Raw genomic sequence first — 16,275 nt, 5'->3', positions numbered from 1 at the left:
TCTCAATATGCAACAGCCATGGATTAGCCTCCTACTGCAGCGGTAAGCACTTTCTACGGGGCCCTAACAGATCACAGCCGACACGAGGAGAGGAGGAGAAGGGAAGCCCGGGAAGAGATGGAGGGGAGCAGAGTGAGTGGGGGGGTCAAGAAGAGACGGACGTACAGGCATAGGTGGTACAAAGTACTTCTGCAAATATACATTCAATTTTTAGGTCTGGTAATTTACACAGATTTTGTCTTTTGCCAGGGACACACCACGGTATAATTTATACACTGAAGTTACTTAAATAAAGCGTGTTTTAATGCAGAGCTCTGACTTTAAACTAAGTAGGGTTCACTGCTTTCACTGAAAGGTCTAATCAATATTTTATGCTCAGCTATGTCCAACTCTCTGGTGATGCATTTGACAAAAGGGGTGATTAGATACTCTGCTGTTGTCTCAGCTCAAGTCAACATCATGGAGAAAAAGGGAAAGTTATTTGGGGGAAGCATAGAAATAGAACGAGAGTAGAACGGAGATTGCCATTCAAATCAACAGAGCAGGATGGACAAAACGGCCATTTTCATGTGTGCCGTTGCCACGGTTGCAACAGGCGTACTAATTTTATTTCTATAGTAAATCCAACCATGTATATGCAGTTCACCTGGTCCGATGGGTGTCCACATTGCATCCTTGCTCATGGATTCTGCTGATCCATCAGTCTTCTCTCCTCTCCATTGCCGGAGTGCTTCCTGGAAAGAGCTTGCAGACTCCACCTCATTGTACTCTCCTTCAAGAAAAGACATTTTCCGCCCTTCTTCAATCACTTCCACCTTTTTCTCCTCATGATGATCCTCTATCAACACCTGTAAAAAAACAGAAGATCCCAGGACTTAAGTTAGTCCTGGGTGGCCAAAATATGATTTGGCTAAGAAGCTTCTCTCCTGCATAAGCATATAATCTGTCAAGTTAATTGCTGCAATAAATCAAACACCGGTCAGCCAAATCTGCCTTACACTATAAAACCAAAAAAACGAATTTGAATGCCTGTTTACCGTACCTTTTAGAATGACTAACATTTCATATGTTGAAATAACGAGGGGGACATTTAATGAGATTTTGAATGCTGCAGGAGCTGTATTGCCTGATGATTCTGCTGGCAAGGGCAAGGAAAAGCAGCTCTTTAAAGTTTACACCATGCAAGCTCGGCTGTGACCTTGGCTAAACCATTGTTAAGACACTATTAAAAAGTGAATGAGTACATTTTCTAAAGAGAAAATCCATCTTCATCTTTGACCTCTAAAGCATAGCTTAGTTGGAATGAACATATTTATTTTTATTAATGTTCTGAATGCAGTCCCTAATCTCATACATGTCTGGTGGCACATCTAAACTCAACAAATGGTGGTTCTGCATGTATAAAATATATACAGTATGTATATGCGGAATATACAGTACCAGTCAAAGGTTTGGACACGCTTCCCCATTCAATTTAATTGAACAGGTGTCTCTAAACCTTTGAGTGGTTCTGTACATATGTACTGATTATATACTTTTGCACAATGCAGCCATTTTACGCTTATTTTCAGAAGCCAAACATATTAACTTCCCTCAGACAGCTGTTGAATTTGTTTCTCAGTTTGGTGGTGTTTTGGTCCCTCAGTGAGATCCACTCTGAACACAATACACCGATCTTCTCGATATCTTCTGGTCTCTGCTGTAAGAGTAAAAGCAACTGAGCTCTGTAATGTAAAGAGTCTGACACGTCAATCTAACTGTTTCCTCCAGACTTTTACCCTAGGGGGGCTTTTTTTTGTCCAGAGGTGCTTACAGTTCAAAGGCCTGCCTATAGATACAGCCTGTGGCTATGGCATCAATTAGGGTTGGTTTGAAGGCTTTTCAATTGACCCCCAGGGTGTAGAGGTAAAACTCACATGGTGCAAAGGCTTGTTTGACATGTTTCTGCTGAGGTGTCACAGCGAGTGAACTTTAAATGGAGAGAAATTTCCTCCATGGATCAATAACCACTCACAAAACTCCCTTTTTCAAAAAAAAAAATGTTGGTAAAAGGAGATTTTGTTATGGATTGTCTTAAAAGGGTTTAAAAATGAAGCCGTGTTGACATAAATCATATTTGTTATTGCTAAATATGCCTATTTAATATATTTATTATTCCATACTGTTCTCTCATTTTAATCAGCAAGCAATTATCAAATATTTGACAGTGCATGCTATGATTTGTGATATGCTTTAGATTAAATGCTTTGACTTGATGTTCCTGTTGTCATAAACTAACTATGCAACAAAGCACTGGTTGCGAGCCCACTGTCCATTGCAAAGAATCTTCCAGTAACAGTGATGACTCATCTTGTTATTATTTAAAATTATCAATAAGACAAATGTAAGGCTTGCTGTCTTTCATTTTACCCATAAAGTCAATCAAATTGATTGCACTATTTGCTAAATAAGTTGAGTCCATGCATCTCAACAACTCAGCACTTGATCAGCTTCAGTTCCAGTTGAAGTGTGTATTATCAAATAAGACTACCACCTACCTGGCTGTGATCAGGGTGCAGTTGCATATGTTTTGCCCCGACAGGACCGGCACAGGTCATGGGACAGGAGGTCGGGTCAATCTGTTTCTGGAAGCAGGTGACAACATCTCTTGTGCTCACGTGAGTCTGTAAGTCTGTCTGGAGAGCAATGAGATTAAATCAGTAGCGTTGTTACTTTACAAAACTCAGCGGCTGGAACTTTTTGATATTAAAGTATATAAAAATTTCAAAAATAACAGGCAAGTGGAAAAAATTTAGATAACAATGATAACTTGCTTTCATTGCATAAAAGCAAGATGAAATAAGAAAGTAGTCTGTTTTTTTATTAAAGCTGCCTATAGATATGGTAGCAATAAGAATGAGAGGGTAGACAATCAATTAATATATTTTCATTTAAGTATATTACTGCATTTACTCTAACGATATAAAGGCAATGATTTGACACTAAAGGCAGCTGCCATGAACCCCATTTGGAGGGTACAACCTAATTACCTTAAGTGCTCATACCTACATCACTAGCACAACCTTGAAAGTCAAAATGATGAACTCAATTTTATAGAGTTAATGTAAGCAGCTTTATTTTATGTAAAGGAAACCTCAAAGAGCCTGTGCAGAAAGACCCACTTTACATCACACTTGATGGGTATTGCCTTTACTTCCCATTTTAACCATGAAGCAATATGGATCTTTTGTCAAACTATGTCCAGTAACAGGTCACAAATGGGTCAAAACACTTTTTTTTCATCCCGTCGAAAAAAGAAAAAAAAAAAACATTTACAGAATGCGATCAGATACTCCATTCTTTGAGACAAGAGAAAATGGGAAGCACACTGAATGAGTGCTGATTGATTTTCTCCATTCCACTGCCTGAATTCATTATTCTGTTCCATTAATCACTGGGGACCAGCGGGGCTGCTGAGGTTAACCAGTCTGCAGACTTTTATCCTGTCCTTGAAGGCGTCCAACAAGGACGCAGCAACAAACGTGTAAGGGAATTGTGCAGATACTGAGACCCAGAGAGCTTGGAAAAGACGAGGAAAAGAAACTATAAAGTATAATTTTGCTCGTTTTATGATTTTATTTCTGACCATGTAGCACCATCACATTAGATTCACATTACCAGCCGAGATCTATCCAGTTTCTGCATCAGCCTATTGAGCACAGAGAAACTTTATAGGATCACTAACCCTAGAAACACAATAAGATTGGTCTTATGAGTCCCCTTTGGCCCAGGGACCTTTGTGGAGACCTCGGTAGTTTCAGCCATGAAACTTTTAGCTTGTGGCCGTGATAACCGTCGGATATGCACGCCTGCCACAGTAGGAGGAGGCTTCTTCTTGCATAAGATCATTTTGCACCAGACACCTTTCTCCCACAGGACAGAAGCACAATGATATGTTTATTGCCTTGTGGTGGGGAGCTTTGTTTATGCCTGTGAGATAGTCAGCATCTGGCCTTCAACACTTCCATGCGGTATTAATGTCATTGTGGAAAGAGGAATCCGTGCACGCCCAATCTGGCAGAAACAGAGACTTGTTATTGGCTTGAAATATCTCTGGTCTCTTTGGCGATGAAGGCTCGGTTTAGTTCATTCAACTCTATCCGTGTGTTGAATTAGTTCATTCAGCGCCTCGTGGGAGAGAACTCGCCTATGGCCATGAAATCTTTAAGAATCAAATCTTTGTCTGCAAACAACCCCTCAAGCCCGGGGACATTACTTTTACTTATCTTAACAACTTCTGATGGAAAATCTTTGCATTGCAAGAGGCTCCACTGCTGAAGCTGTTGCTTTTTGCTCTGTTCCTCTCTACTGTCATATTTGTCACCGGAAAACTGTGCACACAATTGCACGTCAATGGTCAGCTAAGGCCTCAGTGTGTCTCACACTAATGAATCTTTCTGATCTTTAAAAAAAAAAAAAAACGCCGGACACAGCCTTTCCAGTTGCATAAGTGGAGTCCAACCACACCTTTGTACACAATAAAAGAGTAGATATGGCGTCAACCTTCTCTGTCAAGCGCTCTTTTTTTTTGCGTGTGTGTACAACCAATTCCAACACAATGATTGCTACCAGGAGACACTGTCCAAATTGGACATATTACACGTCTGAGGAATTGGCCAGAAGACAAGTGAAGGGTTGCTGTTACACTGACAACGACCCACACATTTGGCCATTAGCTCAGACCCATGCAGTAGGTGGAAGCACCTGGGGTTCGCTTGAACCGTAACGAGCATTTTTCGGTCGGCCAAAAGTTCCTAGATATAGTGTGTCACATTGTTGTGTCCTATATTGTGGACAAACCCATCTGAGCCTTCAAGTCAATTACAGACCTCCGACTGGACACACACTCAGCACCACACACACTCGCACACAATCATCAAAGGCTATCATAATTAGACTAATGAGCAGAGAAATCCCAACTCCCTGCATTCATATCAAATGGAAGTTGTGCAAAGAGAGATTGTCTTTCAGCCAGGGAATCTACCGCCATAGACCATCTCCAGAATGCTGCCAGGCAGTGGAAGCAGCACCGTTATCTTGGCTTTTTATGGCAAAAAAACGTTTTCCTAAAGGGAAATACATCGCAGGCTTTATGCTTATCATGTGTTCATCTAAGAGTGCACAGGTGAGAGGGAGAGAGAGAGAGAGAGTGCCATAAAACATGAAGACGTTAATTAAAAACTGAAATGACATACATTGTATATGCTAATGAGTTTTTAATTATTTCTGTATGATGTCGGAATGTTTTGACACAGCATACCACACCCAGTTAGGCCAAATCAAATACCAAGAAAGCTCTGCAAACATTAATTAATCCAACATGTTTGTGTGTGTATGTGTGTGTAACTGGAAACATTAGCTGATGAGGCACAGACAAAAAGCCCAGCACAGCAAACTGACGAAATTAATACTCTTTTTTTTGTCTTTCTGACTCATTTGATGTCCCTCCCTCTGTCCCGCCCTCATTCCTTCCAGAGCAATCGAAACAGGATTAACATGGATGGAGAGAGAGGGAGAGAGCGAGCGAGCCTGCGTCAGCTCCATGTGTGTAAAGTAATCTCTACACACTGTCTAATGTGCGATTGAATGAGAGAATGCATGCGTATGCGTTTGAAACTGGGAGTGAGCGTCCATCGAGCGTCACTGGGTCTGTGAAGTTAGGAGAGACACTATCCAGAGGTCGAGAGAGCGTTGTTTTTGCAGTTACTTCAATGCGTGTGTTTTTTTTCCCTATCACTTCTTTCCACCACGGCTTCCTTTAACATACTTTGACCCGAGCAGCAGTCAGTTGGCAAATGAAAATAAGAACCAAACAGAGGCCTGTGTACACAAGCAGAGCCACACTGCATAAAGGCTGGTTAATAGTGTGCTACTCTGTATGGATTGTACAAAAATATAAAAGAGGATGTGACGCCATATCCATGCACATCACATCACAAAGACCACTCAGACAATAGTCAATCTCTTCTGAGTACCTCGAGATGAAATCAAGAGCACCCAAGAAAACCCATCACATGAGAAGAAGCTAGCGAATTCACAAGCACCCTCGGGAAGAAGCAGTGCGGCAAACAGAAAACAAGATGTCCACACGCCAACAGTACCAATACAGCCAATGAGTCCGCTTGGTAAATGACGGAGACCATGAAGGCAATCGGATCACGAAGGTTATGTGCAGCAGTGACTACATGACAACAAGCGAGACAGGCCTAAAGAACAAAGTTAAAGAATGAGTCCATTTGAGGAGTAATTGTTTTAAGAAAAAGCTTTAAAATGGTGCAAATTAGGTCGCAAAATCTCAAGCGACAGGCAATGAATTGCGCAAAGAAAAAAAGAGCGTTGTCTGCTTAACACTTAATTTTGTCTATTTCAAATTAGACATAATTAATTAGATTTATCAGCACACTGTGCCTATTATGAGTATTTGGTATCTTTGGGGGGGGAGAATTAGTTTCTACTATTAAAAAATGCGTTCAATACAAATTTGGTTAAATAGGATATTGCCTAATTAATACAAGTTATTGTTAGAGTGTGTGTTTGTGTGTGTATGCATATAAGTGACCGGAATTAGCTTTTGTGATCAAGGCATTTGCTAATGAGGGACATCCATTTCGTTATCAGGTACGACACAGCTAACTTGCAACACTGCAAACCAGAGACTGTGTGTACAGCGCCGCCTTCAAGTTCATTGTATGTGCGTGGGTGTTCAGGTGAATGTGTGTGTGTGTGTGTGTGTGTGTGTGTGTGTGTGAGGAATGTCCACATAAGTCAGATGAGCTGCAGACGCAAAGAAAAAGGGGGAGGTTGAGATGAGAAGGTACTGTAGTCACGGATGCAAGAAATGCAAAAGAAGCACGAGCAGAACGGGATCGGGAGAGATATTATTGAAAGTATCGGTGCAAGAGGAAGAAGGACGGCTAGAAGCAGCCCGTCATGGAGGAGAGGAGATGGACGTAATGCCCGTGGGACCACGCTCACCTGAATGGGGATCATCCTGTGGAGCTTCAGTGCTCCCTTCTGGTGGAATTTGGTGAAGCAGCCGATGCAGTAGTCCTCTGCGCATTCAGCACACGTCTACAATACAGAGAGACACAGTGACTTGGTGTGTGTGTGTATAAAGATCCGTGGACAGTATGTTCATGTGAGGAATAATATGCATTGATGACCAGTATTTGTAACTTGTATTTAAAGTTGGATTATCCTCCCTTTTGTTCCAACGCCAACCTCGCTAAACTGGTTTCTGTGTGTAGGTGTGTGTGTGTGTGTGACATTTCTCTATATTGCGTTAGATGTAGTGTCAGACGCATCAGATTGTAGAAGTTCACTCAACACAACACCTGCTCCTACACCTAACTCGGTTAACTGCGTAGGTTAGGTGGAGTTCAGCAGGCAGCTACGCGTTTGAGTTGCTGACGTGCGTGACATGCTTCACTCTCCATATCTATGTGCATGCGTGCAAGAGAGAGAGAGAGAGAGAATGAGAGGATTGTAGGGACTGTCAGCATGTGTCCATGTATGCTTTTGTCCTTTGTGTGAGTGAGTGAACGCATCTTAAGGGAGGTCATTACTATTCCATTCTATGAGATTCTAGTCTTATTAGCGGGGAAAAGACCTTGCGTCAGCCATTTGGGGGAAAAAGGTCTAAAGCAGGTTGGAAGGAGCACAACGGCAAGGCCAGAAGGAGGCAGTGAATGAAAAGTGAGGATATGTGCAAGGACATTATTATTTTGTTTCCCATTATTTAAGACGCAGTGGACAATTATAGCAGTGTGTCCTACAGGTATGGGCTCAAATGTCTAAACCCTAACATCTTTGTTCGATTACTCAAGCACCTGATGTAGACCTTGTTTCCACTTCTCTTTGATATCTTTTACAGAGTAGCAACACTGTTCCTTTCTTTTTGCTCTTTTATCGCATCTTCTGCCCCTTTTACTCCCAGTGTGTGTCCGTGGGTGCATTCACATGAAAGCCTAAAGCTGTGACACTGCCCTTTAACGGTCCCATAAAGCAGGGCCTTATTTCCCCTCTCAGGCCTGAGGATAAATTACAGCCCCTCCCCGGGGACTCGGCCTCCCTATCAGGCAGCAAGCAGGATATCACCGCGCCCTCCTGTGCTGCACAACAAAATGATGTGGATGTCTCTGAAATACAGTGCAAGGAAAGGCAGTGCTGTGTGTGATTTTAGTAAAGTATGTACCAGTGTGTGAGTCATAGTTCAAAATAAGCCCAGATGTGCTTTTGATTGTGTATTTGTGTGTGCATGTGTGTGCCAAGGCATTTTTAGACAGGATGATAAAGTCAAAAAGCTTTTCATTATAGAGATCATTATATACAAAATCTGTGAGTGTGTGGATTGTGTGTGTGTGCTTGCACACACACTAGTATGAGCATTGCCATTAAGTCCATCGCATTTGGGGGAATTGTGCCCTTCATCGAACAATTCTGCAGCTGCATCCTCAAATGCACTATCAAGCCATATGAGCATTTTACATTTGACCAACAAAACGGTAAAGAAATGTAGGCTGCCAGTTCAATCAATTCAGCCCCTCCCACTTTCTCAACCTATCTCTCTCTCTCTCCCTCATCGCCCTCGTTCTCTCTCTCACTGCCTCTTAGATGCATCAGGTATTCAACATTAAACTTTCGGCTTCCCAGGCGGAAATAAGAGCCGAATTACTCGAGGGAGTTGTTGAGGATCTGGAATAGAGGGATGTGGGGATGACTAGTCTTCAATAACACTCAGTTCAGTTCGCCACTCCCCTTACAAACAGACATGCATAAACACAGAATATGGCTTTTCATTTATCCGTCTCTCTCCCTCCCTCTTGACCAAATATTCACATATCCTCCTGAGCAACAGTGATGAAGAGTGAGAAACAATAAACAATGGTGGCGTCGGAGGACTTGGGTATCGATGAATGGATCAAGCTAAACTGTTATCAGTGCAAACACAAACACACAGATAGACCAACAGATGGGGGTAGGCAGGGATATAGAGGGGATACAAATGTAGAAGGATGAGCAGGGAAAATGTGTCTGTGAGTAAGTAAGAAAGGAGGCATGTGATGGAGAGAAGAAAGATGCAGGATGGGATAGCAGAGAAGATAAGGCATGATGCAGGAGGAAGAGGAGAATATAGAAGAATAGATGGATGGAAAGAAAAGAAGGAGAGTGATGGACAGGAAGGAACAAAGAGAGAGAGATAGTGAGAGAAAGAATGAGTTGTAGTGTAAGTGTAAGTCAAGTTAAGTAGCTCTTACTTTAAGGCCAGATATAAACATCTCTGTAGATTCATAAGTAAACAATCTGTGTACATATGAATGCAGATATATGCATTCATATAAAGTTAACAGAATTATATAGCTTAACAAATCAGTTTTATAAATACAATATCATTGTGGAATTTCTACAGCTCTGAGCACCTGTACAGCTGTTACTATGCATGTCTATTGAGCATTCTATGCCTCCTATACCATCTCCTAATTCATCACATGTATCTTTAAATTTCTCAATCATTTTTAAACAGGTCAAGGATGGTAAGTATCTTAAACCCCTTTGGTTAACATTTAGTCTAGCAAGCTTAGCAACCACAATAAAAAAAAAAAGCTGAAAAGTGTTGTTGGACTGTATTTGTGTGTTAAACTTGCCAGGTGAATGTCTGTAGAGGGTATCTGAGCTTGCCATGGAGGAAGTCAAGACGTCACCCTATGGTGTCTTCTGAGAGTGTTTATGCTTACCAGTCCTGCGGTCTTCATTTCACATTGTCCACAGTATGTTCCCCTCAGACGGTTTTTTCTTCTGTCTCTAAGGATTGGGGGAGGAGGCTGAGGTGGTGCTAAAAATACCAAATATTCTGTTGTTAACAATTGTCAATGGGATCTCATTTCATATCTTTGGATGCATATTTACATATGACTGATTTCCTGTGTAGTCTAACAATATTGGAGAGACAGCGTCAAAGAGACAGAACAGAGGATACAGCAGAACAAGAGTTCCAGCACAGGTCAGTGTATCAAGGACCGACAGTCCTTGAGGACACACCTGTGTCGAGTCTACCTGGGGCAGGTAGGAAACAGTGGGAGGCCAATGTTGTGGCCCGTAAACTACTCACCTGTCACGAGTCCATCTTTCAGCACTCGGATCTTCAGCTTGCCTGATGACAGCTGTTGAGCAGTAACACATCTGTGTCAAAACCTCCCTGTTGATGTGAAAGTTCTATCCATGTATGTGAACGACTCTGTTACCACATCACTGTGTTTTGTATGTTCAGAACGTGCGACCCATGAGGGTTTTCAGTAATATAACATTTGATGTGTTGATTCATTCTTCAATACAACTAGTATTTCTTCTTCATTCTTTTACTCCCAGACGTGTAAACTTTAGAGAAGTGGTTTTCTGGTTCTCCCCTGAGATATAAGGCACGAGATGAATTAGAAAACAAATGAAGGCAATCTCAAATTGGCTATGCACAGTGCATTTTAGGAGGCATTGGACTCATTACAAAATTAAGTATCATCAGAATCTGACATGAATGGACACCATACACACATCCAAGTATGGTTTATTTGCATCTACCTTCTGGAATCTGTTCTCCTTGTTCTTCTTGACTCCACTTAAAGAACCACATTGCCCAGACTTCCATTTAAACCCTCCTGGAAGCCTAAACGGGCAGAAAGACAAAGGGAGGGACACTTTGACTTTGGAATTTGTAAATATATACATTTATTGTATATTGGAATAATCTCCCTTTGAATTCGAAGCGCAAAACTTGATACAATAGTTTCATAACCGCCAATTGCTACCAGTGTAGGCAAGGCAAAGTTCAAAGTGCTTCACATGAAATCATTTAAACAGGCAAAATAAAGGTAAATAGAAACAGATGTTAAACAAGCTTAAAATAAAAGGATGCGGTGCAGTTTATGAAAAGAAACAGTAAAAAGCATCTACTTCATCTTTTAATCTGGTTTAATCAAAAGCAGCAGCGACCAGAAACGTCTTCAGTCTTAATTTGAAGCCACTGAGAGTCTCAGCAGACCTGCAGCTTTCTGAGAGTTTTTCCAGACACGTGCAGCAGAAACCCTGAACGCTGTTCTCCTTGTTTGGTCCTGACTCTGGGAACAGAAAGGAGACCCGTTCCCAGACGACCTGAGGGGTCTGGAGGGTTCATAAGGAAGCAGCAGATCTGAAATGTACTTTGGCCCTAAACCCTTCAGCGGGATTTTAAAGGCCTTTCTTTGTTGAACAGGAAGTCAGCGTAAAGACCCCAGAACTGGAGTGATGTGATCCACTTATAATAATTCAGAAACAGTGATTACATCTGTTTATGTCCTTGATTTGATTTGTTTACGCCTCGTTTTGTTTTTGTCGAAGACGGACATTACACAGTCCCTTTGATATTCACTCTACATTAGAAGATCTGAGTATGAAAGCATAATCACTGGAATTCTTGATTAACAGGCAGAGAAACCCACATCCCATCACACAGGGAGCAGAGCGAAAAAAAGGAATGTTCTCGGAATGAATTCTCATAATCTGTTGAGGGCTTTGGTTTAACTGTGAACAAAGCAGACTGCTTATGCGACAGAAGCATAGTGAATGGAGATCAATTTTCTATTAAATGAACTGTAAAAAAACGGTTAAAAAATTACAACAGGCTTTAAGTAGAGGAGAATACAGTGATAGACAACTAAAAAAATTACATATCCATGAAAAAGGTGAAACATCACCATATAACTAAATCCCTAAATCCATGAAAATTGAATTCCATTAAATGTTGAGTGTTTTATGTATATATAACCATATATATATATATATAAATTTTTAATAAAAGTTTAAAATTGAGCAAGTTTTATTGTTTAAAGTACATGTACCACTAACAACACAATGTTATGGGGGAGCGAGCTGACCATACCAAGATGGCCGCCATGTGCAGACGTTCTATACTCCGCCGACATCTAGCCTTTTTCATTTATAAATCTATGTATATAACATTGTCTTAAAAACAAAGCAAGTAAGAGCATGTATGCATGCATAAAGTCGCAAAACTTTACAAAACAACAAGAATTGTGTTATAACAACACAAATAATGCTCATGTGCAAATTTATTCAGGTCCAAGCTTTCACATCGCTCTCAGACCAAAAGGATTTTTTCTTTCATGTTGCTGACAATTATCTGCAAGTATCAACAACCTCAACCACAAAAAAAGAACATGAAAGGTTACGGGAATGATGTACTCATACACACACACACCGCATAAGTGCAGATAAAAATACAGAAACAAACGCAAACATACACACACACATGCATACATGAACACACTCATGCAGGACTCACACAGGCAGTTTCAGGGAGTGAAGAAATGGAGAGCGATCCTCATTTAGAAGAGTTATTCATGCTCAAGTTGTTGAATTATTTATGCTATTTATGCCATTGTGATGTCTGTCGTTGAGAGAAGTTTATTTTGGATTGAGCTGGCAGCCCGTCAGGGCACAGGAAGTCGGATTCTATTTGTGTGTGTGAGTGTGTGTCTCCCTGCATCGGTGTGTTGTGTGTGTAGGTGATGGCAAGACTTGCCAACACGCCTGGGTAACGTCGCCGGGGTGATTACCTGACGCCGACCATCAGTGTCAGCCCGGCACATCGACAGCGTCAGGTAATCACGCTGACGACATTACCTTGGCAACTGGACTGTCGCTAGGGGAGACAGTTGAGGCACACCCCTGTCGGTGCAGGATGACAGGGTGTCCCCTCGGGACAGGCAACCCGGAGAGATAAAGTGTGTGTGTGTGTGTGTGTGTGTGTATCTAGCATAGATGTCTCATCATCTAATCCACACAAGCGTACAATGTCGCACCCACGCAAGTGTGTGCAAGGAAACTCCCACTTTGAAATAACATTGGCAAAAAGTTGTTCTTAGAAACATAGAGATAGCGACACGTTAATGTTTCTCTGTCTAATACATGCACACAGCGGGGTGAGCGGGAGAGGACCTGACAACACCTGTTACACGGGCAAAGTCACATGAATACGCACATGCACACACCCCTATCACACATTGCTGCGCTGTGTTGGATCGCAGATGACAACCTGTAAGTCACAACCTGCATATTGAAAACAAACATCAAACGCGACACCAAATGCCACCTCGTCAAAGAACATTTCTTCATCAAAGTCAAAGAGGAAGAACCCCAGTGAGGAGCACAGCTTCACGTCGGCTTGGATGAGCTCTAAATGATAAACAGATACGCTGCGATGACAGGAGGAGACCAAGGCAAACACCCCCTGTCCTACCTTGAAACACTCGTGTCTAACACACGGCTATCACCTTCACTGACCCATCTCACCCAAAGGGAGAACTGTCAACATCTGCCTCCTGCACACACACACACACACAAATGCAAATGTGCACACACTCCAAGGTCTACTACCAAAAAAAAAAAAAACACATACAGCAGAGATAAAAATAAAAAAAACACAGATTAGGAACAAACTAAGACTGGCAAAAGAGTAAAAGAGGAAGCAAATGAGCCAGCCTCGGAATGAAAACACAGCAGAGAGACGAGGAGGAAGAAAGGGAACCTCAACTGTACTTTTAGATAAGGCGAGAGCTCGTGTCTCTGAGATATGAAAGCCGTACGACAAAACTACATTACAACTGCGATCGAGGGCATCAAGACAAAGAATGATGTACTGCGGTCATCCCAACTCGCCGCTCCGGCTTTATTATCACCGCCTGTGTACTTTTACAAAAGCGATCATACCGCACATCCCCTCAAAGCAAACCAAATTGTTTCGCCTATTCGTTGGGTGCGTAGATAACAGTGTGTGTGTGTGTGTGTGTGCGTGCGCGTGTAGCCCGACTCTAAGACGGAGACGAACAATTTATCTAGTCTGGGAGCTCTGCGATTTAAGAGGCAAGCAGAGAGGAGAAAACAGAGCGGTGCATAACAGAGACACACATTTTGCACAGCCCGAGCAGAAATCACAGCTGGAAGATCTGACGTAAAGTCTTGTCAAAGGCACCGGCATGTTCTGAGAGGAAAAGCGGGTCAGGGAGGAAGCTTAAAGAAAATCCAGGTAACCTTCACATCATACATCCGAACACCTGATTACCCGCCAAAGCCAGCACTCTTGCCTGCTCTCTCCCATGTCAATCAGAGAGGGACCGAAACGGTTTCAACTTTTTCATTAGAGTTGTTCCAATTAACGGTTTCTGGGATTCCCATCGAAGAGCCGGCTGCATGGCTGCACAGCCGTCAGATGAAAGGTAGGAAGGAACAGCAGATCCATTAATGTGCAGTTTGATGTGTACCTGTTTCATTTCAGTTCCTTGCTATGTTGTTTACTCCATGACTGCTTCTCTCGTCGATGCCAGTCTCATGTGTTTCCTCCAACAACATTTCCTCAAATCATCCCCTGCTCCTTGTCTCTACCATATTGTCATGTCAACCAACAAACATCGAATACAGAAACTAAGTGGGTTGGAGAGACTATCAAAGGAGTGGCAGAATGTTGGCAGTAGTTACATGTAAAGGGTAAATAAATGTATCTTCCCGCCCAAGGAAGTTGCTCTGCTTCCTCTTTTCATCAACCTCCAGCAGCAAGGCTGAAAAATGAGAAAGGGGATCCGATGTTCGACTGCGCTTATTAGTGACACCATTTCAAGTGAAGAAGAGAAACAAATAAGCATGACGTTAGTAATCAATAGCGGCCCTGGTGTAGAACATTTCTTTTCTGCATTGTCTACTTTCAAAAAGGAAAGAAAATAACAGAAATTGTGATCATTTGTCATGGTTTTTCCCTGACCTCTCTGCCACATCATACCCAGAGTATATTCTTTGATCTATCTACTCTTTGTAGTTAAGCCAGCTGAGTCTTTCCCCTACACACACACACACACACACACACACACACACACACACATACTTTTGCCGTATCGTTCCACATCAAGCTGGCTCACACAAAACATATATTTTTCAAGGTGGTAATATTTCAAAGACGGGGTTTAAGCATAATTTCTGTCGACCTGCGCAGTTGGCTGCGTCTTTACTGATTAAGGAACACAAGACGAACCGACACAGCAAAGTGTAGCACTTTGTAACCGGCAAAGTGTTCAAACACACACACACACAGGAATACAATTGCCATTATTTATGGAGGACTGCTATCAAAAATACACACAGGCAGCCACGCTCACACCTTGTCGTATCTTGGGGCTGGCGGAGCGGTAAATGTTGCAGTACTTCAGTGTGACAGGAAACACTGCGTTTATGCGCTTATCGTTTGTGCAGCGCACGCTAGACGCCCCCCCCCCCCCCCTCCCCATACTGATGTGTGGCCTCTTAATTAGAGCTATAGGCGTCACTTAGAAACACATATACATAGATGTATGTATAGTACCAGTCAAAAGTTTGGACATTTCTCATTCAATTGAGAAAGTGTTTTGAAACTTTTGACTGGTACTATATATTCATATATAAACTAAAATAACAAAATGATGTGGAAAGAGTGAGTGTCTTCATACCTCAGCTCTAAATCACTAAAGCTTTTTATTGTGTGAGTGCGTATAACTTGTTACTATTTGAAGTGGTCTATGCGTAATATACGTACTCATATATTGTGATATACATCTCTGTTATAACGCATCAGAGTTATTAATAAAGTAAGATGAAATGAGTTTGGAAGTGGAATGGAAAAAAAAACAATCACAATAACAACCAGTGTTTGAAATTGATTCCCTGCACACTGGTGGCTGGGACGCCCCCTCAATCTTAGTTTGTTGGATAATAGTCAAAGTAATGGGCTAAGTACATGTGTGTGTGTGTGCGCGTGTGTGTGGGGGGGGAGAGGGGGAGAGAGAGAGCTACCCAGTACATTTGATATTAATTTGAAAATGCACATTAATATTTGATAGTCTTATAAACACACACACACACACACCAGTGTAACTTCTTGGTAGGCTGTGTTGTTTGTCTCTTTGTGCTTGTGCCTTCTTCTCACTGTGTGTGCGCTGTCTCCTTTAAGAATGCCATAAAGCCCAATTAAAATACAATTTGTTTTCTTTTATTGCAAATCCAGTAAACAAAATCCCAATAGATGAGCGAGTGTGTGTGTGTGTGTGTGTGTGTGTGTGTGTGTGTGGCGGATTGTGATGAAGTGGCAACTGATACTATCATCCTCACTATTGTAGATTTCCTCTTTTTTTTTTTTTTACTTAAACTTTTATTTAACCCGGAAAG

The 16,275-nt window shown here is 41.9% G+C and overlaps 1 protein-coding gene across 2 annotated transcripts in view; it reads right to left on the bottom strand.

Moving 5' to 3' along the window:
* zbbx (zinc finger, B-box domain containing) overlaps positions 1–16,275 on the bottom strand; it is a 39,882-nt gene that overhangs the window by 19,704 nt on the left and 3,903 nt on the right. For both annotated transcript variants that reach the window (XM_037478194.2, XM_037478204.2), the window contains exons 4-9: positions 10,612–10,696; positions 10,148–10,199; positions 9,774–9,871; positions 7,015–7,110; positions 2,538–2,675; positions 647–848 (exon numbers count right to left, since the gene is read on the bottom strand). In XM_037478194.2, coding sequence (XP_037334091.2) covers positions 647–848; positions 2,538–2,675; positions 7,015–7,110; positions 9,774–9,871; positions 10,148–10,199; positions 10,612–10,696 — 671 coding nt within the window. The remainder of the gene's footprint in view (positions 1–646; positions 849–2,537; positions 2,676–7,014; positions 7,111–9,773; positions 9,872–10,147; positions 10,200–10,611; positions 10,697–16,275) is intronic.

The sequence above is a fragment of the Pungitius pungitius genome, chromosome 3 (genome assembly GCF_949316345.1).
Source record: "Pungitius pungitius chromosome 3, fPunPun2.1, whole genome shotgun sequence".
Classification (NCBI taxonomy): Eukaryota; Metazoa; Chordata; class Actinopteri; order Perciformes; family Gasterosteidae; genus Pungitius; species Pungitius pungitius.
Note: the sequence above shows the minus strand (reverse complement) of the source record. Positions and strands in the feature narration are given on the sequence as shown.